The sequence below is a fragment of the Ricinus communis genome, chromosome 4 (assembly GCF_019578655.1).
Source record: "Ricinus communis isolate WT05 ecotype wild-type chromosome 4, ASM1957865v1, whole genome shotgun sequence".
In the NCBI taxonomy this organism is placed as follows: domain Eukaryota; kingdom Viridiplantae; phylum Streptophyta; class Magnoliopsida; order Malpighiales; family Euphorbiaceae; genus Ricinus; species Ricinus communis.
This window is the reverse complement of record NC_063259.1, coordinates 24,843,094-24,869,190: the sequence shown is the minus strand read 5'-3', so window position 1 is coordinate 24,869,190 and position 26,097 is coordinate 24,843,094. Positions and strand designations below refer to the sequence as shown.

Sequence of the window (26,097 nt, the reverse complement as noted above, 5' to 3'; positions counted from 1 at the left end):
AAGAGAGCATGAATAATGAAATAGATACAATATTCTGGATTAATAGAGATCTCAATTATGATATATGTGCAATCAAACATGTTACCAAACATGCTAAACACAAATTGCATAAGGATTTTCTTTACTTTTTTCTAATACAAATTAAATTAGTAGCAGAACATCTTTATAACATAAAATAAATAAATAAATAAATAAAATCATCTTAGGACTTTCACTTATGGAGCTTAATTTCCAATTCTAGTTGGGCAGAGGTTTGAACGGAACACCCAATATAATTATACAAACAAAATGATATGATACGAATTGTTATAACTATTAATCTTTTGGTTGTTAAGTATCGTATGACTGTTTCATCATGAAATCACAGGTCGTTCGACAAAAATTCCTTAGCTTATTTGTTATAATTACTTTCTTTAAAAGGCAAAATTAAATAAATAATACATTTTGAATATAAAATCACATTGGAACGGTAATTATAAATGACGAAATGAAACTGCAAGCAATAGGCAGTGCAATCTCCTTCTCCCGCGCTAGAAATCGACGGCAGGAAATACCACGACGGCGTATTAGTGGCGCCAGCTGTAGTATACGTTATGTATCGAGGATTCAAAGAAGAAATCATATATTTTGAATTCCTATTATACCCTCCTCCGTCTGACTAGCTCTCTCAATCTCGCTTGGTCCTGTCTTCAGATTTCCTTTCCTTTTTTTTTTTTTTTTGTTTTTGGAAAATTTCAGTGGTAGGAGTGATTTTGAGTATTTAAAAATTTGATAGAGGACTGGTTCATTAATTTGCAATAAGGATCATCGATTCATTAACTTGTAAATTAACAAATAAGTTCAATGAGTAAAGCATACACACATACTCAAGGCTTAATATGTTGGTAGATGCATATATCTCAACTTGACTAAAATGTCAAATTCCAGTATTAATCCCCTTATTTATAACTCAAAAAAAAAAAAAAAGTATAACTGTCGTTTTAATTTTCAGCAACGATAATTATAGCAATTCTACAATATAATTAGTGCTGAGTAAAAATTGATCTTAATCAATATTTAAATGCAAAAAATAGTTTTAAGGATATATATGTATATATAATCAACAATAAAAAAAACTGTCAATTAATAAAGTGAAAGAAATTGTAGTATATGAATTAAAATCAAAATTAACTCCAAATGAGAATCAAACCAATTATTTATTTTAGATTTAAAAAGAATATTAACTAAGCATTATATAATTAAGACCGGTCAGACAGAAGAGATGCTTCAGGTCTTGTGCATAACTACATCAACGACCTTTACTCTACACAAAATAATTAGACAAATCAGATCAGATAATACCGTATAGGGACTGATCCATGCTTGTAGTTTGCTCCCTCCTCACAGGCTATTGTGGATTCCTCGTTGCAGGATTCTCACAATACATGAGAGAAAGCGCCGTAACAAGTCTTCTACACGACACAAAACCGTCTACTGTTCAAGGAAAGGCAAAGTGTCAGCTCGATACATTATCAAGCAGAACTAAAAGGAGAGGCTGCTCAATATGCGTGGATCAAGTAAGAAGGACCCAACAAAATATTTACAATCGAAGCTCTACCCGGAGTAGTCGTTTCCTGTCTCCAAGGACCTTTTTGTCAAAATTTCATAAAATACAACACTACGCTAGAACCAAACAATTGCTCCCAAAGGATGTTCACTTTTATGATGACCTCCCGCGGATACAATTGGATTTGCATGAATGTATTTTATCCCAGTATATCTTCTTCATATTCCTGTTTCCATTCCCCGAGATTTGACTAGTTCTTCAATGCAATGTTCTTGTTCAAAACCGAGGTAACAATCTGAAACTAACATCAACTTTATCTCCTGGAATTGAAATACACAAGCTAAAGGGTTCAGCAAAAGAAAGATAACGAACAGGTAATGTAACATATTGTCTTCTGAAATGCAAAAAGCAAGATGGTTCCAAGCACCACAATGAAAATTCACGGCCTTCACCTCGATATCAACTAGCCCAATATCCTAATGTATGTTTTTTATAAGGCTCGTTCAATTCAGCTATGGTTCCTAGACGTTACCCATTATTTCGTAGCATCTTCCCAAGGACTCTTAAATCATACAATTGTAGTTGACAACAAAATATTTTTCCACATATTAAGAATTTAACTAAGTTCACATTTTAGTGAGAGCTTTACAAATTTTTGCTTCTTATCTACAGATCAACCTATACTTCATTATTTGCTAATGCTAGGCATGGATAATTTCTTTTTCCATCTTGCAGAACCCAATAAAAGAAAAAGAGAAGTGCATGAAGACATAAAGAAGAAAAGACATGGCTTTAAAGAAGGGTAGATTGTTTGACCTGGAAAGTTGTCAATGATGATGGTATATCCATATGAGTAACCAAGCGATCAGAGAAAGTTACTCTCTTCAGAGCATATAGTTCAGAGGTAGACGTGTTACCCAGAATTAACCACCATGCTTCATCTTTTATCTGCAAAAGAAATGAAATTAGTTATCTTTACCCAACTATAAACAGAAAAGAGCAGACTTTTACCTTAGGGAATCGAGGAACAAAAGCCCTTGACGTGCTTTTCCTGGAATTGGTTTTCTCCAATTTGATATTCAGAGTCAGAGACTTTGCATCGCCAGTGTCCCTTTGCTCAAGTTTTAACTTGATCTTAATGCATGGAAAATGCTGCAGATCCTGGAATCAGTGACAACTATTAATCTCAAATATTGATGTAAAAAACTTTCGCAGGATTGCCTTCTCATGTGACACCTGCACTGTTCCCTAACCTCCACGGAAATACAGCCATATTATGTGCATATTGACCACTCCACGACTGGTAAAGCATACATGCTATTGTTGATGGAAAATAAAGCAGATGAAATTACCAAATATAAGTGCAAGGTCACAATGTGGTGTCTTATCTGACCTGAATATGCATGATTGCAATCACACAAGGTAAAATAGGTAAATGTAACCTGTATATAGCTTATATATGCATATTTGCACATCCTGCAAAAAACAGAAACCATATAGGACCAATTGAAGCCCCTTTCTAAAAACCCTATAATACCAACTGTACCCTCCACTTGTTAATACAAATTCACAACCACTTAATCCTCCCATCACATCCTAATTCCCAACTATAACATACACCGGCCATATAAAAAGAGCCCTCTTCTATTTTTGTTGGTGGACAATTTCTGAATCTTTCTCATATCCCAGCAGAGCCAATTTATGGAGAATCCCAATCCATATACATTTTTAAAATACAGGAAGAAGAGTTGAGAATTAGGATGTGATGGGAGGATTAAGTGGTCGTGAATTTGTATTAACAAGTGGAGGGTACAGTTGGTATTGTAGGGTTTTTAAAATAGGGATAAAAGGGATTCTTTTAAACAGTGCTTTAAAAAATTCCCGAGAATTCAAGAATAGAGAAACTGTTCTTCACTGATGTTAGGGAGGAGGGAAGTTTTCATGTTAATTGTTTAGTTTCTAAGTGGTGAGTCTTTGGTTAACTGGCCCAATCAATGTTCCATTGTAGTTTCCAAAACGAAACAAAATGCATAAAGGGTGAGAATCTGAGAAGCTTTTTCCAGTTTTAGTATCTCATTTGATTACCTGCTCATAACTCTACTTCTGTGCAAGCTGCAATGTTTTACAACAGCATTGTTGCCTATTGGGATTAAATATCGGTATCTTAAGGCTTACCCATTCTCAAAGTTACCACAGTTAGAACTTACAAGACCAGATTTTAAACTCGTCTAAAGCTAGAGTGTCTATTCTACTACTACCAACGAACTCTCTCATAATGCCCATTATTCAGTTGAATCACTCAATACAAATAAAATAAAAGTAGTTCAGTACGTGAATACAGGACACTGCACCTGATATAATTTTGACGCCAGAGTATTTCCAACCATAGCCTGCAAAGTTGCCCTAGGAAGAGCCAGAAGATGCTGCACAGTAGAGATTCCTTTTTTGCTTAATAATGTGGCAAGATCAGAATTCATGCATGGCAACATCCACAGGGCAGAATCTTTATCAAACCACAAACCCTGACAAAACACGAAAGGGGAAGATGAGAAAAAATGACCAAATGTTCTCAAAAGAGCTTATAGTTTAAGCTAAGCTAAAGATGATTCCAAACCTACTAAACCTACTACTCAAAAAGTATCTGCATAAATAAAGGAAAAGACATTGAACTGCTCTTGATCCTTAGATCCACCATCTGGGGACACTTGTGCTATCACTCATCAAAAGAATGTGCTAAATTTCAGTTTTTCACTTTAAAAGATTTTAATTTGTCATAATTACATTAAGAGAATCTTCAGGACATAATACATGAGCCAAGATACCTCAAATTTTGGGGTTAGAAATGAGTAATCGAACAGCAATAAAATCAGTTTCCTCATTGATGCATAACTAGTTACTATATGAACATATTCAGCTTATTCACATTAAACTTATAAAACAGGCTCCATTTATTTTTCTGCATTTACTAAGTTGCACATTACTTGAACGTGCTATAGCAACTTGATCAATCCTCCCTCCCTCCCTTGATTAAATTTAATGTACATTTCTTCTCATATGCTTTCAATTTTTTCAAATGAATATATTTTTTAATGTATAGAACTAAATTAATGCTAATGTATAAAAATTATTATGAAATACAAAGAGAAATACCTGCATGACCATTTGCAGAAGATGCATGCAAGTAATTGAGCTTAAAAGCCATCCACTGTTCGCACAAATATCTATCATCGCCTGTATAATGCGTATACTTTGATCCAACACCGATTTCAAATCTGTTACATAGTCACTGATTGGCAACTCTAACTGGGAAAAATGTGCCTGAACCAGAAAACAAACGATGGTGGAATGCTATAGTCAACTCAATAACAGAGAAGTATCACCAAAAATAAAGTACTATTAAGTATGTTAGAAAATAGTTTCAGCACTACTCTTGACCTGAAATAGCAGATTTGCTTTGACGTGTGGATCATCTAAGTGATTCTTGTCCACCATATAAAGAACTCTCTGAGACAGTGCTTCATTATAATTTTCCTGTGACAAAGGAAATGCAAGGCTTAAAGAAACCAGCTTGTACTGCCTTGTACAAAGAAAACTCTAACAGCCACTTATTTTTATTTGAATACAATGGATCAAACATCCACAAACATAGGCAGTTAGATTTGAGTAAATGGAAACTCTGTGATCAAGTCAGAATTTGGACCAGACAATAGAAAAAGCTCGCAGCTCTTAATTTCTTTTAAGGGTCCATTTGGATAGGTTAGGGTTTAAATGAAAGGGTAAAAATTTTTTGATGCTGATGTTGGTCTTTATAATGTTTCAATTGGTATTCATGGTGCTGGTAACAAAGTTGAAACTTACCTTCATTTCAAATGCACACCTATTAAATTATAACCGAAGATAAAACTTTGAACCACTGAAAAAATTGTATAATTATGTTATAGCATCCTTCTCTTTCTACCAAGTTTCTCGGTATAATGTTATTATTCCACATTTCATAATATTGGTTGGTCATAATAAAAAAAAGGCTTATGTTGACAATCTTGTCCTGAAATACGAAGGAAAAAGAAAAAGAAACCAAATAGGACTATCACAGAGTTCTCAGTGATGGAAAGTCCTAGAAAGGGGCACCATTTGTCAACAAATATGAAATATTGGGTTGGAGATGAATAGCCATGCTTCTAGGCAATTTAACATTTGGTTACAAGGGGAAATTGAAGAGTATCCTCTTCTTACCTTGGATAAGTCAAACGCATTTAAGCTCTTTGGCTGTGTCCTGAGTTTGTGAATATTTTCAAGTTTTAGTTTCAGTTGTATACCATTTGAATTATCACTCTCTCTTTGGTATTTCTAGTATAGTGGTGGTATTCTTTGAAATTTTCCAGTACATCCTAGAAAGGAGGAAAGAACACTAGCCAAAAAATCACAATCTACACAGAGTAATATTAGTGCAAGTTTTTGCTAGAAGATAATGCGCCCTTGATGTTCTAATTAATCAAATCAGGAAAGGACAATAAGCCAAGAAAAGTACCTCATTGTGCCGCACAGGAAGTTCATCATATTCAAATGCACCAGATAGAATATGTAAAAAAACCTATACAAAGACAGATAGGAGAACAAAGATATGAGGCCAAACAATGATGAGTATACACCAACAAATTTTATTTTCAAGAACTTACTTCAAGAGATGTATCTGGCCCTATATTTGACCCAAACATTGATACAGTCATGTAACTAAGGTAATACTGCGATGCTATCATGCCCAACATTGTAGACTCCACATTATCTTCATTCATCTTAAGGCATCCACTGTCTTCAAGATCCTCAAATGTATTTTGCACTAAACTGCCAAAAGAAAGTCACATTGTCACTAAGAGAAAAATGCAAATCATAGCAACAAAAGATCCCAGGAAATATGGTAGTAATATTATCCTTAATTTCAGATTATAACTAAGGAATTAGCAATTAGGAAGTGATCAAATAACTGACTGAAACACTAATAAATAGATTGAAAATATCTTTATCTTTTTATAGCCATGATAATCTTTTCTTTATTTTTAGTATCAATATTTCATAACCACTACTTAAATCTCTCATTCCATGTTGGTTAACCAAACACGACTTCTAACATAACCAATGTTTATCTGTAATTCGACGATTACATCAGCCAAAACAATATGCCACAGATGCCCTTATTACCTGGACAAATAAGAACTCAGATTTTCGGGTTCTGCATTCTCTAGACCATAGTAGGCTGGATTAACCATCTGCAACAGACATTGTTCTATCAAATTTTGCAGGTAAACAAGGATTCTGATATAACATGATGCCATTTAATTTTACTGTTCTAACTATGGAATAGTTATCAAGATGGGAAAAAAGAAAAAAATTGACATGAAGATCTAGAATCTTGACACAATCTATGATAAGGGCAAAATCAATGTAAACATAGATGATATTAAATTTTGTATTATTAATTCAATCACGCATTTGTCTATACAAAACAGCAACATGTGGATGAACCCAATACCTAGACATCTAAATAACAAAACAAAAATCAGTTTATACATGCATGAATATATTTTCTGTACCATAAACTTAACCATGCATTTATGTAGATGAATCTGATACCTAGACAGCTAAAATTACAAAACCTGCACCAAGCTTGGACATGAATTATTGAAGAAGATGAAACGCCAACAACATATTTCAACTGATTCAAACAGTCTTTAGAATATCACAAAAAATTTCAATTTAAAAACTGCACAGATAGTGAAAAATATGGCAAGCAGCAAAGGGAAGAAGATTGGTCGTTTCATGCCATAATCAAATGCTGGAAGTGCTGTTGACTGGCAAGAGGTCTTTCAACACTCATTCTATGCTAATAGTTACTTATTTTCAGGGATATGTGTAATACTTTGTTGGGCTAAATACAAAATCCAAACCAAATAGTAATATATTATTTCCTCAATTTAAAAGTTTAGATCATAGAATTTACCCCTTCTAGACTAATTGTGACTAACAAAACGAAACTAAGAAAACGAACGACTGTACAAGTCCATATTTCATTTTCCATTTTCAATTGTGATAATGATAAGAAGGTATACCACTCTACGGAATAAGTATGTCCACGTAAGATAATGCACTGCATCCTCTTTATGGCAAATTGTACCAGTAACAATCTCTGCATTGAAGTGATCATGTAACTGCTCCTTCAGACTACTCTCAACAGGAAATGGTTCATACAGAAACTGCAATAATAGAGCACCCATGTGACTCCCCCTTTGCAAAACATAAGACGGTGAAAGGTACCATAATAAAACTCACACACCACCAATTTTTGTCTAACCTTTTTATAGAAGCTCTTTTTGGGTTCATGAACAAGAATGACTGCTTTCCCATGCTGATCATATTGTGGGCGGCCTGCACGGCCCATCATTTGCAAGATATCGGTGATAGGAAAATCAACATATCTCCTTGACTTCCCATCATAATATTCTGTTCCCTGCACATTAGGTGTATCATGTATGTGTTGTAGAAATAGTGTCATTATTGCAGGACAAGGAACTTCTAATAAAGAGATATGATGTAAGAATCTAAGAATTTAGAAGGCACTTCCAAAACAACACACTCGAGTAATGGTCTCGCTCAGTCGCATGTCCTGGGTGTATGCCTTTTTCAACCAATCTTACAAGGGACCAATTATATTTCCTCAAATTATTTGTCTTCCAATGCTTCCACAAGCAGCCCTATTCCTAACTTTCTGACTATTCTCCTGAATTCAAATCTTAACTTCGATGTTAATTGTCTTAAGCAGCCAAGCCATTACTTTTCCGATTAGGACACTTATTCTGTGCTACCTAATCCATCCAACCCCTCTTAAAATTCTTTTCACCATTACCTAGATGAGCTAAAAAGTTAATTAGGTTTTGGTTTCCATAGTAAAACTACCATAGGAACACTTAATATCATATCAATCCCAAAACTTTCTTATAGATGTTGTAAAACTTCTTCAAAAAGACTTGTGTCCAAAAATAGTTTTACCTTGATAATAACCAGATGAGCAGGAAGATTCACACCCCAAGCGAGCGTGCTTGTACATACCAACACCTAGGATTTGACACGTAGAATCAGTTCCATGCCTCCTTCCCGGGTAAGCAAAAAATAGACCATCTAAGTGAGAAAAAAAAACCTGGATCTTGTTGTTTGCAAAAAGTTCCTCAACCAGAGATCTGTCTTTGTCATTTAATCCTGCATGGTGTAAACCAATTCCAAACTGTAAGGTGTGCCTCAGATTCTGATCAGTGACCTGGGAAAGAACCATCTGAAGTGCTTCCTCTGTCATACTCAAAAACTGCCTTGGATGCTCATCAGCAGCTGCAAACTACATGCACATAAAAATACCATGTTTAAATGGTAGTAATGTAATGGAAAAATCCATATGCCCAAAATGATGTAGCATTTCACCTGAATAAGGTCAAGCGCAGTAAGCCTTGTCTGGCGACGAGATGATACAAATATGAGTACTGGTTTTGTAGGTGAATGCGTGCATATTGCAGCATAAGCTGGTTTGTTCATGCTATTCATTCTGGGGCAGTAGTACTTTCCAGGATATCCCTGTTTACAATAACAGTCATGAAATGCAGAATATAAGGACAGTTGCACACTTCCACTTCCATGTCAATAGAAAAGGCAGAGAAACCCATAAAATGCATCTCCAGTCTATTTATTAAACAATCAGATTAGCATTATACAAAATAACTTGCATGAAAACAGCAGGAGACATAAATAACACAGTCAAAAACATCTGTATTGTTCACGAACAATTTTGTGATGATTAGACATTAGTGATTGGATCATAATTCTCAGAAGCAAATGCTGTGCCAAATGTGTGCCACAGACTTTGTTTACTCCTAGAATCCTTAATAACGAATATCAGCTTAGACATTACTTTGCTTCCAATCGTATTTGAAATAAATTCCTATTTGTTAGAACCTTCTAGCATTTAATCAAAAGCAAAAAAGAATTAGTCCAATTCGGATAAGGTACCAACTTTCCTTATGATCAACTATAAGAACGACCACACTTTGCAAGGGAAACCACCAAACATAGAGAAAAGATCTAGACTAAATCCAATACATTACAAAACTTATAGGAATCTCAGAGCTTTCAAGGCCGACAACTCCATCAAAACAAAACCATATAGAATTTTCCTTGATTTTGAAAATGAAATGGCTCAGAATTGCTCGAGCCCTGTAAGGTCTAATAAATAAAGCAGTACCATTTCACATTTTCAGATTGCTGCCCTCCTCAACAACTCTCTTCAACACAAATGACACTCTTGTACAAAAAGAAAACAGCTAATTGATTGAGACTTTAGGAACTATCTCAACGAGCTTGTTCCTCAAAAGCATCCATGTAGACCAGGGGAAATAAACAGGAGAAAGAAGCACTACCATCAGAACATAAATTTGGAATGTCATATATGGAACAACAAGAAATATCAAACTCATGTTAGAAAACCATTTGGCAATTTTGAGAGAATATTCCATGTGAAACACCGTAGCTACTTGCCTGGATATGCACTTCCAGCGGCACAGGCCTCACGCTTGGCTTAAAATTGAAGAGTCCAATTTCACCAACCCCCAGCCAATCAGCTAAATCACTGAAAATTTGAAAAGGATAAGAAACTGATTACAAGGAGCCGCTAGGACAATAGACCTTACTCATCCTTAAGAGTAGCTCAATGAACATCTACATAGCTGCTACATCTATAGCCATGCAGCATGATCAAGATTCTCAATTACCCTTCAAGACAAATTTACTGTAACACGGCAACATGAAAGGATACCCTATTCAATTCGTGTGGGGATCAGGACACTTGCAAAAGATTTAAGATGAGTTTGCAATGCAAGGTCCTTAATTCTTTCCAACTCTCTTAACTAGGATTTCCAGCTAAGAAAATTTAATAAAGCTTCCTCAAAAGAAAAAAGCTTGATCAGAAAAATTATTTCTTCTCTTTTCATACGGAAAAATACATTATAACAATTTTAATTTTGATTTCCATACAATGCTCGCAATATGCTGAAAATCAATTTACAAAAGATACTACCAACGAAAATTTGTGGTCTCTTGGGATGAATCATTATTCCACGCCAGTTTTATAATTCAACTGTTTTCTCCTATTCATATGAATAGGCGGTGAACTGGAAGGATCTAAATCAGTATCAACTGCTTTGCTTCTAATGCTAATATTAAGTTGATTAGAATAATTTGAGAAAACTTAAAATTATATATTTTTCATGCTCATGTTTATGGTAATCAATTATAATTATTCCTTCACAAGACAGTTCAGAATGTCATGGAATTTTACATTCACTGAATTCATTCCCAAAGAAACTAAAACCTGCACAGTTTTTTCTTTGCCCTTTCCTCCATCATGTATGGCAATGTAAGTTCAACATTCCATTACTTCTGTACCATGGAAGATACAATTTCTTGCTCTATTCTACAAACATTAATTGATGAGAACTAGTCTATTGTCAATAGTGATGCATACAACCACTCCTCTTATTATAAAATAACAAGCTAAAATTAATCTAAGATACACCCAATTTAAGGCCTAATAAGAATTTCTTCATGATAGGACACTTCTCCATATCGATGAAATTAGAGAGTTAACAGGGACCTAAGCAGACCTAAAATTCATAAATAAAATAGTAGCTAATTATGAGATCCCACAAATAGAAAACGCTTTTATGGAAATGGAGAGTGGGTTATAAAAATTCATGCTTTACAAAAAAATAAGAATAACAAGATGATGAAAATACCAGTTCCTTGAACTGTGCTATATATGAACATACCCAGCATTAGCCAAAGCTGTAGAAAGACCTACAAAACGTACTGCCCGCTCTGTTTGGGATGATATATATCGCATCCTTGATACAATAACCTGAAGAAATAAAGTTCTGAAGTTGATATTTTCAATGAAACTAAAAGAATTTGCAGATCAAGGAAGCAAGACGCAATACTAATTGGCCGTTATGCAGAAAAATGGTGCTACATACATTTTTCATTCTAACAATCAAATATGCTAAGAGCAAATATATTGATAAAACATTTTTGATATCCCAACCACTTCATTAAACCCCACAATTCAAACATCATTGACTAGTTGTCCTTAATCAAATTAAACCACCAGGTTTCTAGAGATAGCAATGTAGGATTCCAATCTAGAATAAACGACATTCCCCTTTCTAGTTCTATTGGATGATTAAAGAATTCAATTCAACCAATTATTCTACACCTTTTACATGCTTCAATGACACGAGAAGAAAAGAGATGCTTGTCACATATATGTGAAAAGAAACCCATTCAAACCTTTTACATGAAAATTAGCAATTCCCTATTATCAACTTAAAGCGGAGAGGACAGGCATGGGAGAATTGCACTGGAACAGTTGAGAATTAAATTCCCATCCATGTAGACTAAAATATTGTTACACGAGCCACTTAACAACAGCCTGAGGTGCTATGTTACAAACAGCAAGTAGAAGTGAAGATATAGCAGCTATTAGCAAATATTAACAAATACCTCAAGGATTGGTCCACGGTCAGCTCCCAATAAGTGAATCTCATCCAAAATCATAAGCCCAACCTATTGATAAGGCACATACTTAGAATTAGACATTGAAATGCAAACGACAGACGATAAATGAGACAACATATCTTCTATGTAGATGCCCAAATATCAAATATATGCACCTTTGTCACATAGCTTCGACTATGCCAATTACGACTGATACCATCCCACTTTTCAGGGGTAGATATAATGATATCTGCTGACAAGAGGGCCATCAAATCAGGAGTATAATCTCCAGTCATTTCCACCTGAGAAAAAAAAAACAATTTTCTTTTCAATTCCAGTAACTTATATTAACATGCAGATAAAATTATAGTATACTATACAGGCATGAACAGACAGAGAAACAGACAAATATAAATTACATGTAAGGAATTAATTTATCACCATCTGTTTCCCAAGCTGAGAGACAAGACCCTTTCTCCAATCATTCATTCTCTCTCGTACAATGGCCTTCAAAGGTGCTATGTAGATGACCTTCATTCACAACAACAATTAAGCATTTTTTTTACTTGAGGAAATGAAACACACCAATATATAGCAGAATTAGACGGACTAACTGTACCCAAAATCTTATCTATCGCACAAAAGAAAATTATTATTAACCGAAAAAAACCTTCATATCAGGCTGAGTATTGAAAAGACGAAGCATGGCCAGTTCTGCAGAAATAGTTTTCCCACTTCCAGTGGGAGCTCCTAATAGAACATTGTTGTCCGTATGATAGAGGACATGAAATATCTGTGATATTCAAACAAAAAGATCATACTGTTAATGCAGAATAGCTTAAGTATAGCTAAAACCATGAAACAGAAACCAGTAAAAATTATGTCGAACTGCACCTGTGTCTGTATAGGGTTAAAATGTGAAAACTTGTACAAGGATTCGTATGCATTGTTTCCCAGAGAGGTCACAGGGAGTGGTTTCAAATCTAGAAGTTCTGTGTGCATAGTACGAGCCTGGAAAAAGAGCCTTTGCATGAGACTGACAATTGCAATCCAAAAGTGCCAAAAGAAATGGGATGCGGCCAAGATAGAGAGTGGAGAGGGGAAAAAAGAACACTGTGAAATCGTATCCAAAATAAATTGATGAAGCAAAACCTATGCACCTCTGGCAGTGCTAGATTATGGAATGAAATAGTGTACAAAGCTTCCGCGTGCAGCCAAGAGTCGGAAACAGCATGAATGAAGTATTGTGGTGGATGTGGTTCAAAAATCGGGACAGTAAAGGTGAGTTTCTGAGGCTCTCCTCGTGCCATGCGCTTGGTCAAAGTGAAAAGCTCAGAATGATAGATGTGATCATTCTCAGAATCCTGTGTAAATTTGTTCGTCAGTATCCCATGAATAGATGAAAAAGAACCATGTCAATTTTTAATAAATTTCCATTCAACCAAACCTTTTACACATACTAATTGCATCCACAGCCAGAGGCTATTACACTACAAAAGAAAACTGACATAGAAGGTCGTTGAAGGGCAGTTAAGGGACCCAGCTGTGAACTAATGAACTTCATTTAACAATAACTTAACCTCAAAGCTCCTTATACTTTTAATGAAGCAATTTCTGAAAAGAATTTATTGTCAAACTAGAAAGAGTAAATGACAGTTCTCCCTCAAGAAGAGTATGACATATGTCACCTCAACAAGAATCCACCAACGCTGGGCAGCACCATGGAATCGATCTTTCCATATAAAATCAGGAGTTATGAGCAAATCCACCTGAAAATTAAATAACCATCATAAAGAGATCTCAGCTCACAAATACAATATGATTATATAGAAATTTACGTTCCCAAATAAACAGAGAGCTGAGTTATATCATGAATTACCTTCAAAACAGTTCTGGTGATTGGACTTACAGTTGCCGACAACTGGATCCACAAAAAATATCCTAAATATTGCTTGACCAACTTCCCATTATCCCCGCCCGGAAAAAAAAAGTTTCAGATAAGAAAAAAGGGAATAGTCAATATATAAAAGTAACAAGCACTATTATTTACAAATGGATTTACCTTCCCTCCATGAGGATAACGAATAAGTGCTCCAATATCTTTTTCCTCCATCTCCTGTAGACGATCTAAATCAGCTCCTCGTTCTTCAAGCTTCCTTAATATCTGTTCCAGTTAAGACAGCATCAACAGGATATATACCAGAGGTACAGTTTTGATAAGCAGAAGAAAAGTACAGTAGACAAACTTCTGTTGAGAGATCTTTGTCAAATTGTCTAAGGGGATGTTGATGAGGCCAAATTTGGCGATCTACAGCTTTACAATACTCTAACATGAACAAACACATCTCACTCCAGCCTTTGCACAAACAGATCTCAAACAATGCACGCATGATACGAGCCAAGCTTGCACTTATATAGGCAGCGTCAGAGACTAATGAGAAAGTATCAATCGAGCCACGAGATATATACAACTGTAAAATTACAGAAGAAGCATATCATACATCATATACTGCATGTACAGTGGAAAGCAGTATCAAAAATTGAGCAAAAGTAAAAAAAACCTGAATGAGAATTGAGATTTTTCCATGTTTATTTGAAGGACCACCCCTAACTTCTAGAGGACATGACATACGCAACATCATCTCAAGCTCATTCTGCTCCTCCTCTCGGACAACAATATTCTCAAACTCAGAGGAATGGGCAACCATGTTGATAATCTAAAGTGGCAGCAAACTCGCATCAATTTACTTGAACAGCAATGAAAAAAAATATATAAATAAGCGATGAATTATAGAAAAGGAGAGGGAAAGGTGGTGTGAGGAACAATGTGATAAGTGATCACAGAAGTTATTACAATGCAATGATCCTAGGGAAAATATACCGAGAAACTTAACAATAGAGCACCTAAAATAGACTACAGTAATATAATCATCCTGATAGTATTCAATTTTTTCTATAGAAGCTAAATTAATATAAGTTACTTAAATAGACTCGAGCAAAAAAGTAAGTTGATCTAAAAGAGTAAGTTACAACCTCACTATCATTCATGTGAGGTCTCAACATCTCATTGTAAGTTTCAACACTAGAATATTGGATATAAAAGTGGCTAGCTATGCGGCCAAGCTCTGTACAATAAAAGTTGCCACTTTTCTCATCAAACCGCATCATTTTAGCTTTATCAAGAGCACGTGCAGCATCTGTTATAAGACCTCTTTGCTTTAAACTCAAAGAAGGATCCGCAATGACCTGTCAAACACAAAATTCTGTCTAAGCTTCAATAACAGATTTTAAGAATCAGGACCATCCAAGATCATTAAAAATAAGGTACATTTGAAACCATGTACATGTAATGAAGCTTTAGATAAAGAAAGAGAACAGAAAAGGTGATTTGCATATTGCGGATTTTGTTAGACTGAACGTGTCTCCTTGACAACCTGATTTAGAATCCACTTAATGCCAAGTTTCAAAAGAGTGCAACTCCCAAACAACCAAATGAATGCACTAAAAGGAAATAAGAAGTTTACATTAAGAATGATCATTAGAAATTTCATTTCAGCAGCTTCATTAATTTAGGGAGAGAGAGAAGACGAGGATGATCACTAATAGTAACTGCATTTTTTGTGTTTGGCTGTTGGAGGGACCAGAGCCAAGTCGGATACCATATATTCCTTAGAGCCTAGAGGGTTTGGCGATAGTCAAGTGGAATGACAGATGTACAAATGAAGATGAGTTTAATCGTGTTGAATATTATAGTATTCAACTTTTGTCTTTAAAGACTTGAAAATGATCCAAAGCTTAACACAGGTTTGACTAGCCTTCACTCTTCATGAAAAAGTTGCAGTTACAATGTCTACAGAGTTATTGGTCATCCAGCGTCTATGCAATATGCTGGGCTGGGAGAGACCTGGACCTAGGCCTCATTCGCCTATATCTAATCAGTACTAGACATGTCTGGATTAGTCTAAAATCACCTGTTGAAGCTCACACCATATAGTATAGTGTTTTGCTGGCATGAACATTAGCAAGAAATGAAAGATTAACCAATTGAATAATGTCATATGAGATGAACGTCACTTTTCTAGATTTGCCACCTTTAGGACATGCGGTAAAGTTCAAAGTACTGCTAATTCATAAAAGACAGGCAATACCTCATCCCATCCAATGCCATATGCCAAAGGATTCTGCCTCATCCTGATAAAAAGATAAGTATACCCAAGCCAAGCGCAAGCTTCCTTGACATTAGTGACGGTACCCAATGCCACCTCTGCGTTTAAATTATCTTTTAATGAGCTAATAAACTGCAAACACAAGGGAATTTACATATTAAAAGGGGGCAACGAGAACCCTTCAACCTCTGACAAGAGTATGGAATTCATAGCATGTTGCAAAGAAGCACAAATTCAAAATACAATCAATTAGATCCCCAATAGGCCCAAATAACATGAGAGAGCATAGAGGGCCCTACACAAATGAAATTTAATTTGGACCTGTAACTCCACCATAAAGACAAGTCAGATGGGCAATTCTATAGTAGAATATGAAGAGAAGGTTCGAGCATACAAGTACAACATAGTCATAATTGTATCAAACCAGCTAATTTGTCCCAAACTTTGGGGTAAGAGAAGAGTTTCAGACTGAAAAAACACATGATCTTCTACAGTTGATAATGGAAGAAAAGCTTATCCCTTAGTAATCTGCCTTTGAGGCAATTAACTATTCTAATCAATTGAAGTATATAAGATGAAGAATATGCATCTAACTGTCGGCTTGATTCCCAAAGTCAAACAGCTAATAATACCTGACTTTCTATGGGGAGTTGACTTGTCAGCAATCTTAGATAGTAGGCCAGCTTGTCATGAGATGTAATTATAATGCCTTCACCACTCTTGTCAAATTGAGGTCTCCCAGCCCTTCCAAAGATCTAAAACAGTGACCCAATGAAAGCGGTTACAATAGCCATATAACATATGGAAGTAATAATTTTAGATGTGTTTAAAAGGAATTTGAGTCTGACCTGCATAACATCAAGCATGCCTAGGTCTCGCCACCCACCAGCTTTTGGATCATATAATTGCGTCCCCTGTACAAGGAAACAGATGATAAACTAAGAAGACTAACAAACAGAAAATATCAAATACTCATCTGGCTATGAGGACAATTTTAACTGTTTCCAAATTTCTGAGACCAGCAAGAATGGAACAACTTTAATAACATTAATCTGATATATTTTGTTAATCTCTTTTTGTAAGCTCTACACTCCATCGCACCACATATCCTTTTAGGTGTTAAACAAACAGAAAGTTGAAACTTTTAGTCTTCCAGACCAGTTAATGATAGCAAATAGTACTTGCCAATCCTTTTTTAATTTTTTGTATAGGGGAAGGCAGACATCGTATATCTTATTAAGAGAAATAGTCTGAACAGGAGAACCAACAGTAAGATATAAATCTCAAATATGGAGCAAACAAGTTCCAGGATATAGTAAATATAAATTCTCTAAGTTTCACTTCCACTTTGTCCAAGATTAGAATAATTTATGCAATTTGGAAAATAACTAAACCAATGAGAATTACTGAGATATAACAATTTGCACCAACCTTAATTACAACAGTGTGAGCTGGCAGATTTACACCCCATGCCAAAGTTGCTGTGCAAACAAGTACCTGGAACAACAAATTGTACAGTTTAGAAAATTAAACAAGCCAACTCCTAAGAGATAAGCTGGACGAGCTCTACCTTCAAGAGCCCATCAGAGAAAAGCCGCTCTGTCAAAACCCTATCAGCACGTAACATCCCAGCATGATGAATGCCAACAGCTGATTCAAAAAGTTGAACAACATCTTTGTTTCTGGACTTAACAACCTCTTTCTGAAATGCATCAATTTGGAAGGTAATGATATCAAAAAACATGAGTTACTTCAATGTGACAGCCATATCAGGCTTAGCCCTGAGTCTTCATAAAGGAGGACGGCCTTGTTACCTTAACTAAGGAAAACTGTGGATGGGCATCATTTTTAAAGAGCTCCAAATCATCATAGTTTCGAGCAAGCTCAACCTGTTTGTCATGAAAATTCAACATAATTTACAAGCAACAGCTATGACAAATAGCACATGTTATTATCAAATTTAGGAAGCCTGCCAATAACCATACAAGTTTATCAGCTGTTTTTGCCGTATCCTTTCGCGAGTGAACAAAAACCATAACTTGATGACCTTGTCTCAGTGAATCAACAACCTAGAACAAAATGTACCGTTTGCCCCCTCAGTTTCCAACTCAGAGCAACATTACTTTCATTAAAAAGGGGGAAAAAGCCACCATGGAAAAAAAAAAAAAGATTCTTCACTAAGAAATCTTTTCCATCATCGATACCTTCTTGTAACATATATCATTCAACAAGTCATTGCGGGCTGCAAAGTTCTGCTCACTGATTCCAATATACTGTTGTGCAAGAGGCACGGGACGATAACTAGAGTCAAAGAAGAAGAGGCCAGCCTCCGGATTCACCCTAAGAAATTGAGCAACCTAGAAAAATTCAAGAATACATTAACCAAAACTAGGGAAATTTAGTTAAATGAGATAATAAAATGTAATTTGTATTGGACAAAAACCTCCAAGTAATTGGGTAAAGTGGCCGAAAGTCCCACAATGCGTATCATCATCTGTGTTGATTCCACCTGTCACACGAGAACAGAAGAAAGTACAGAAAAAAAACACGTAATTTTGCAACAACTCACATATATAGGTAAGATTTAATTGCAAAGGTTCTACAACCAGAACAGTTGACTCAAACCTAATGCATATCCTGACAAATACATTTTACAGCAACTGCGATTAAACATAGGCAAATGCTTATCTTTCATCAAGGAGAAAGAGTGAAACTATGGCTACATTGACGGAAAACATACTTATCTGTAATAAGTACTTCTCAGTGGCTACACCAAGTACTGTTTAACAGTTACCAAAATGCTGATTCAAGAAGAATTTACCTGGCGCAGTGTCCTTGCAACAAGTGCCTCTATCACAGGGCCTCTATCATCATTTAAAAGATGCACTTCATCAATAATTAGGAGCTTCACCAACATGGAAAGCGACATGTCACTGCTTTTACGAGTAATGACATCCCATTTCTCAGGTGTTGTGACTATCATCTAATTCAAAAATTAAAAGAGGGAAACCATTACCTCTAGACTCTGGAACATGGTATACATGCTGCCAATCAGCCAGTGCATGTTATAAATGCATAACAAGGGGTAAAATATGCAACCTGAGTTTCTTCAAGTTCATTCTTAGACAGCTGCATGTCCCCTGTAAGTTCTCTCACAACCATATTCAGCGGAGATAAACGATGACTAAATGTTGATGTGACCTCCGCAGCTAATGCCTAGGGAGAAAATTACAAGAAATAAGCAGTTTGTCCTACCCAAGCTCGCTGAAAAATAGAGGGAAAGACCTGGGAGGAGAGAGAGAAATGAGGGCAAGGGTGCAAAGCAGTTGATGGGCGGGTATACCTTCATAGGAGCAACATAAACTATCTTGAATTCATCTTTGTGCAAGTAACCATCCCTGAAGTGTTGTCCAATCTGGGGAGAGGGCAAAAACCCATTAGCCCAATAATTTACTAAAATATGACATCATGCACCATTATGAACTAATTTCTATATTCAACTACTCATACTATATAAGCAAGACTGACAACATTGCCTGTGCATACAAGAAAAGAAACTCGAGAATTAATACCAACAATACCACCAATAAACTATAATACAGCCAAAAGCTTATAGTCAGAAAGGTGTTTCTAGCGCATGAGAAGAAGTCAAAACATCTCAATAACTTAGATTATCAGTTCATCCATTTCATCCTGGATTGGAACCTTTCAAGTTTGTAAAGGCATGGCTTCATGTTTCAATGATCTCCATCATTCAATTCATAATGAATTATGTTACACTATTAGGCCCCATTTATGATTGTTGTGGCGGAACCTGCTTTTTTATCTTAAAGAAGAACCTTCTCTTGAGTTTAAAAATGCTTTTCGAAATAAGTAGGTAAACTAATGGCTTTTCCAAAAGCATGATTGCCAACAACAGCTTATAAATAAAAAGTTCTAAAAAATAAATCAACCAAATTAAACCTGCATTTCTGAACGCCAAACGACAATCCCACAAGCCCTTAGTAGGTGACTTTAAATTTTGGATAACGAGTAATCATATATTGGATAACCACATGTCAACCATTAATTTTGAATTCAATTATTGAAATTCTATTAATACTGTAGATCATATTTACCCAACCATGAGAAGAACATTCACTCCATCTCATCTCATTTAAGAGAAGATCCATCTCAAGGAAGAAACATAACAAAGCCCACTTACTGCGTACCTCATGCAAAATAGATATCATGGCTATATTTGTTTTGCCAGCTCCTGTTGGCGCACAAACCTGCAAAAGTACATATGGTTGATCAGCACTGCTGCGTGTTCATAAACAGTTTAACTCGAAAAATTTCACTATCAGCAATAACAAATTCAACCAAGAAACTTAATATCCCCAAGTTCAAAAATGCTATAAATCCACCAGGATTTTCAAACTTAGTAGCAAATATCTGTATTTGTAGATGCTTCTCTCTCACTGCTATTGAACCACATCCGATGCAAGTGGTGCTCAAATTATGCCATCCCTCATCTCTTTCCTTTTCTTCTCAGACTCAATTATTTACAAGCACTATCTTTTTTATGTTTGCTTGGATAGTATAAAATGAGTATGTAAAAGACTATATTTGAAGCTTGACAAAGATGCAAATACAGCCTACTGCTTGGTAGTGGATGCATACCAAGGGAAAGATATAGATCTAACTAAATAAATATGGATTCATCAACTATAGACTGTAGTTGAAACCAATGAGTCGATGTTTACACAGCAACACAAGAGTATAATTCTATCAACCAGCAATGTAATCAAAACTCTTCACCAATAGAGTGAAATGCTAGTGGAACTGCAGAATAGAAGACTCACAAGTATATTCTCATTAGTATAATAAACAGTTTGAAATATTCGGCTCTGGATACGGTTCAGGGATTTGTATCCATGAAAAGCAGCTTGAGCAAAATCATCCAGCTCCTTAATCTCAATCTGAAAAATATTATAAGAAATAGAAACACGATGAACACATGCAGTTTGTTTCCTTTCCTGATAAGGGAAAAAAAAAGAACGAAGATTAAGCAGATTATTACAGTAACAGCAGCCTTCCAGAACGACAACCAGAAGAAGGAAAGGCAAGAAAAAGAATAGGTGTATACTAATGTAAAAACAACCACCCTAGCTTCATTGAAAGAAGAAGGGTTATTAGACATTGTTTTGCCTTGAAAATAATATTTATTACAATACCTCCTGGAAGAAAATTCTATTGTCACTAATTTACTTTGGCCTCTTACAGCCTAAAATTTGAATCTATTTAGATTACGTATAATGCAATAGTTGTGCTTTGAAAGTTATGACACCAATTTTACAGCATCCATGTCCAAGACAATCATGCAACTTGATTGTTTACTTACATATAATGCAATAGTTGCTTTGAAAGTTATAACACCAATTTTACAGCATCCATGTCCAAGACAATCAATCATGTAACTAAATTGTTTGCCTTGTATATTCAAAAAATGCTTCTCCATTTTTGGTCATTTTATCATCAATCTTCAGCAAATAATAACAACTTCAATCTTCCATGGTAAACTACGGAAATCTTAGTGAAGCGATTACAAAAGTATTGACTAAGAGACTGGAAAGTGATACCTCAAACCTTCATGCAGTTTACCCTTTGTAATTAACAAGTGGACATTCTTAAAACCCAAAACAAGAACACATGTTAAGCAACTAAATCAAACTTTGTTGTCTCGTATCTGAATTTTCACCAAAAGATGGAGGAGATGGGTTATAAACTGTCTCTTACCAGATGAAAATTTAATCAATGGGATAGATCATAAGAGGTATAAACTGTCTCTTCCTCCATGCAAATAAACTAATTTTTCAGATCAAATGCAATTTTCTCCAGAAATTTTAACAATCAGTTAACGGATGGTCTTACAGATGCAGTACAAAAAAAGTAAAGGCAACTAACAGCTATTCTGTTTTTCCAGCTAAAAATTTTATCACTTAGCACCAAATCATGTCTACCAGTTGAAAAAATCAACAAAAGAACTGGAATTTCGTACAAAGATAATATCAATGCTGCAGCATGACAAATTACCAGCTTCTCTCCAGGTTTCAGTTGTGCAGTTGGTGTTGAAGGGATAATAACTTCCTCATAGCCCTTGTGATGTTTCCTGGTAGTACCTTGAGGAAGAGCAGTTACTGACAATGACTGGGGCCCTGAGCCAGACCCAATTAGATCATCAATTGGTTTTTTCCTCTCACTTGCTTGAAGTAAAGAAGAAAATCTTGCAGCTAATGCATCATTCTCAGCTATGTGTTCTGTTCCACGTCTATGTCGCTTTTCCTCCTTACGACGAAGTTTATCAATTTGCTTTTCAGATTCTGTTTGGACAGTAACCTGAAACAGAGACCGAATGTGACTTGGTGAAATTTAGCTTTCAAATGACTAGAATTTAATTACATACAAGCATGTGAACAAACTATATTGATGATACCTGGGTGCCATAACTTGGCATACGTGATTGGGTGCTTGAAGCCATTTTGTCTGATTTCAGTATGGCTAAACCACGATGGATAGCATCAACAAGTTCACTGCGATGCTGGAAAAGAAAAGGGAAAGCTCAATCATAGCACCTAAAATATTTTTTTTCTAATTTGAATTCTAATACATTCAATAGTAAGCAATTTGTTTATTTGCTTGATGCACGTGTCTATATGAGAAAGAAAGAGAAACTAAAATGAAATTTTAAGGAAAAACATTGTTTCAAGTTTGGACTTTAGATGCATCTAGTATTCAATCCAGAAGTTACAACATTTCAGTCAGCGCTCCTCCCTAGCTAAGTGATAATAACCTTTTGTCATTCTAAAAGATGAGATCATCCCCATTGAAGTTCTGAGGAAGTTATCCAAAATGAATTTAGAACAAAAACGATAAATTCAACTTTGCGTACCCTACTGAAAAAGTAAAGTCATGATTCCTCAAAGTAACATTACCAAAACATATATTAGAATTATAGTTCACAAATAACATCAGGTAGTTAAAAGTAACTAAAACACTAGTTAATATTCTCACCGATATAAGATCTTGAACAGTGTCAAATGCACTATCCCCAACAAGATCCAACAACTCACTAGCTATCTAGCAGACAGAAAGAACGAAAAAGCATTAAGAGCTTGGTTGTGATGAAAGGCATGCTCAATGTTAAGAAATTTAGACCATATTAAGTATTAACCAGTACCTCCTCACCAGGCTTATCTGAATCAAGTACGCGGCATATAGCCATTGCTAGATCATCTCGGGAAAGCTGCGAAGTACTTTCTCTAACTATATGATCACATGCATCTTTCAACCAACTTAAATCAAATGTCCCACCCTTAGCAACAAAATGATTACGGTCATAGTCACTATTATCATACCATCCTTCCCGAAATGAAGAAGGTCCAGCAGTTTCATCACCCAACAATTCCCCATCCTCCAAAGTAATATCCACTAGAAACCTAGCTGGAGCTTGGAAAACAAGGTCCGCACCAAACTCTATATCATCGCCAGTCCCATTTACATGGCTCTCTGGAACAAGTGCAGCCCCAGAGTTGGTTGGTTGCAAATTGTAAAGCCTCTGAGCTAGGGTGGCAACTTTTTGGAGTTTAGCATCTGAAAATGCATGACCAATAATTTTCTGCAATTCTGATCTGCATGTTAACATTACTTGCCAAAATCATAAAAGATTACAAGAGAATAAAAATCCTATACTAAAAAACGTGTATATTTTTCAACTTGAAATTCAAGTGACGTTAGAATTAGAGAAGATTACAAAAGACTAAAAATACATAATATTTGGTTTTACCAAATCTAATAATAAGCACAAGAACTCAGTGAAGAACTAGTTGCTGGAATAATTATAGATGCTATGGCAACTTTCACTTCGTCTCAGTAATATCTAAATTAATCTGTTTCTATTTGTTTCTTTAGGGTTAGAATGTTACTTGTTATTGAGAAAATTGGAACGAACAATATCCTCCTCTCCCGGGCCTGGTCCCGCGAAAAGGCGATAAGCAGTGAGCGCCACCTCACGGAACTCCTCAGAAGGCACTTCTCCATCAACTAACTCCACTACTGCCCCTATAAACTGCTTGTAAGCTTGTCTCACTTCTGTTGAGGCTGTTTTACAAGTTCCAGTTGATTTTAGTAAAATCATTATATATTGAATTGATTCATTATCATGCATTATTACATAGTATAGTACCTTCTTCCCATCGATCAACTATCTTCCTTGCGAGCTCCGATTCGTTAAGTGAATTTGCATTACTACATCATCGAAAAAATAAGCTAAAAATTTTAAAAAAATAAAATCAAACTCAAAATTAGATAACTCAAATATGTTATTGGTCATATAGTGTCTTGGTTTCGCAATTAATTGAGAACTCCAACTACAAGTACAAACACCGATATAATTAAAAAAGAAAATTCTAAAGGAAGAATTCGGTTTCTAGTAATGATGATTACTTGCGAGGCTTGAGGTGGTAGTTCTGGAGGATGATCTTGCGCTGGAGATAGGCTTGGTCGATATCGAATGGCTCTCTCAGAGAGTTCGTTAAGCGAGGCAGCTGCATAAGCATTTTTTGAAAGGATCACGAAACACTGGCAAATGAGAGTTTGATTGTACTGACAGAGTTAAGGAGGAAAAAAACTAGTGCAGGGTGAGCGAAGAGACAGTGTAGAAGAGAATGGAGAAATTTTGCAGGTCTGGTTTTTATATCTCGAGTTTTTTCCTGCGTGGAGAGAAAGAAAAGGAATGGACTCTTGTGGGCTTGGGGTCCTACTGGGCATTTTAATAGCATTGGGCTTTGGGCCTTGTTAATCTTGTTGTATACCGTTGAGGACCTTAGACACATGGCACGTGTCACGTATTTACATGTAAACGTGGAACGTAGCATGTGACCATCTATATCAACATGGTACACGCCAAATCATGATTAGATAGATGTACATGTGGCATTTGCCATCGTGCCACGTCAAGAATTTGCAATTTGACGGGAGCCACGTCATGTATTACCCAGCTTAGAATATGCCACATCATAAGTGAGACACATCATGTGTGATGGCACATGCACTCGTGGCTTTTACCATATGGCCGGGTATATAATTCCACCTCTACTTTTTATTAATCTAAACTTCTTAGTTGATATTTTACTTTATGATATTTCTCAATTTTTAGTTTTTATTTTTTAATTATGTTTCTGACCTTTTTTATATTCGTAAATTTTTATTCATTTATACTATAAAAAAATTGAATAGAATTAATTAAACATATAAAATAAGTGTATTAAATAGAAATTGATAGTTAAAATAGATAAAAAAAAAATGTGAGAGAGATGAAGTTTAATCTAATGGTATAGTGGTCTTTAGAGTAGTAATTTATGGATCTTTGGGAGTCCTACTCCTCCTCTTTTTTCTTTTGATGCCTTTAATTTGGAAGTTGATTAGGGCAGGACCTTGATTAGTATGGGCTAAAGTTCAAATTAATGGTCCAACAATCAAAAACTGCCAGCTCTTTACAGAGATGTGGGTGATTCCCACTGTCATCTCCGGTGAGCAACTTTTACCGTGGTTAAAACAAATTGTATGTACTGAATTAGGTTAATTATATTGAGAGTTGGGTTGTGTTAGGCCTGTAATTACGCATTTAATCTTATCATACAGTGAAATTGATCCATGCACAAAAACAAAAACAAAAAAAGGTATTTCTTATTAAAGAATTTGCAAAATTTTATGAAAATGAATTTATTAAAATTGAAATGTCGTTATATTTTTATTTTTTTT

The 26,097-nt window shown here is 35.4% G+C and overlaps 1 protein-coding gene across 3 annotated transcripts; it reads right to left on the bottom strand.

Moving 5' to 3' along the window:
- Positions 1 to 1,179: 1,179 nt before the first annotated feature.
- On the bottom strand, positions 1,180 to 25,038 carry LOC8284439 (DExH-box ATP-dependent RNA helicase DExH14). 3 transcript variants are annotated; one of them, XR_001534925.3, is made up of 50 exons: positions 24,781 to 25,038; positions 24,521 to 24,582; positions 24,261 to 24,435; positions 23,516 to 23,966; positions 23,350 to 23,415; positions 22,772 to 22,876; positions 22,372 to 22,674; positions 21,141 to 21,257; positions 20,508 to 20,567; positions 19,640 to 19,711; positions 19,396 to 19,512; positions 19,118 to 19,279; positions 18,740 to 18,805; positions 18,501 to 18,653; positions 18,282 to 18,365; positions 18,111 to 18,185; positions 17,867 to 17,998; positions 17,728 to 17,793; positions 17,145 to 17,210; positions 16,929 to 17,051; positions 16,279 to 16,428; positions 15,164 to 15,376; positions 14,692 to 14,847; positions 14,377 to 14,601; positions 14,193 to 14,294; positions 14,010 to 14,090; positions 13,819 to 13,899; positions 13,291 to 13,494; positions 13,025 to 13,141; positions 12,801 to 12,923; positions 12,572 to 12,661; positions 12,307 to 12,432; positions 12,137 to 12,199; positions 11,407 to 11,495; positions 10,118 to 10,208; positions 9,011 to 9,160; positions 8,736 to 8,927; positions 8,588 to 8,653; positions 7,893 to 8,048; positions 7,651 to 7,794; positions 6,743 to 6,810; positions 6,223 to 6,388; positions 6,075 to 6,137; positions 4,982 to 5,077; positions 4,697 to 4,864; positions 3,898 to 4,068; positions 2,558 to 2,707; positions 2,363 to 2,494; positions 1,598 to 1,866; positions 1,180 to 1,473 (listed from the first exon to the last, which is right to left on the bottom strand). XR_001534925.3 is itself a non-coding variant. In XM_002514618.4 (49 exons), exons 1-49 carry the CDS (start codon positions 24,891 to 24,893, stop codon positions 1,765 to 1,767), a joined length of 6,303 nt encoding a protein of 2,100 aa, XP_002514664.1. In that variant the 5' UTR covers positions 24,894 to 25,038; the 3' UTR covers positions 1,180 to 1,764. The 3 variants fall into 3 exon arrangements, 2 of the variants coding, with proteins under 2 accessions (XP_002514664.1, XP_048228570.1); XM_002514618.4 differs by having other exon boundaries at positions 1,180 to 1,866; XM_048372613.1 differs by lacking the exons at positions 24,261 to 24,435; positions 24,521 to 24,582; positions 24,781 to 25,038 and having other exon boundaries at positions 1,180 to 1,866; positions 23,524 to 23,590.
- Between the last annotated feature and the right edge of the window lie 1,059 nt (positions 25,039 to 26,097).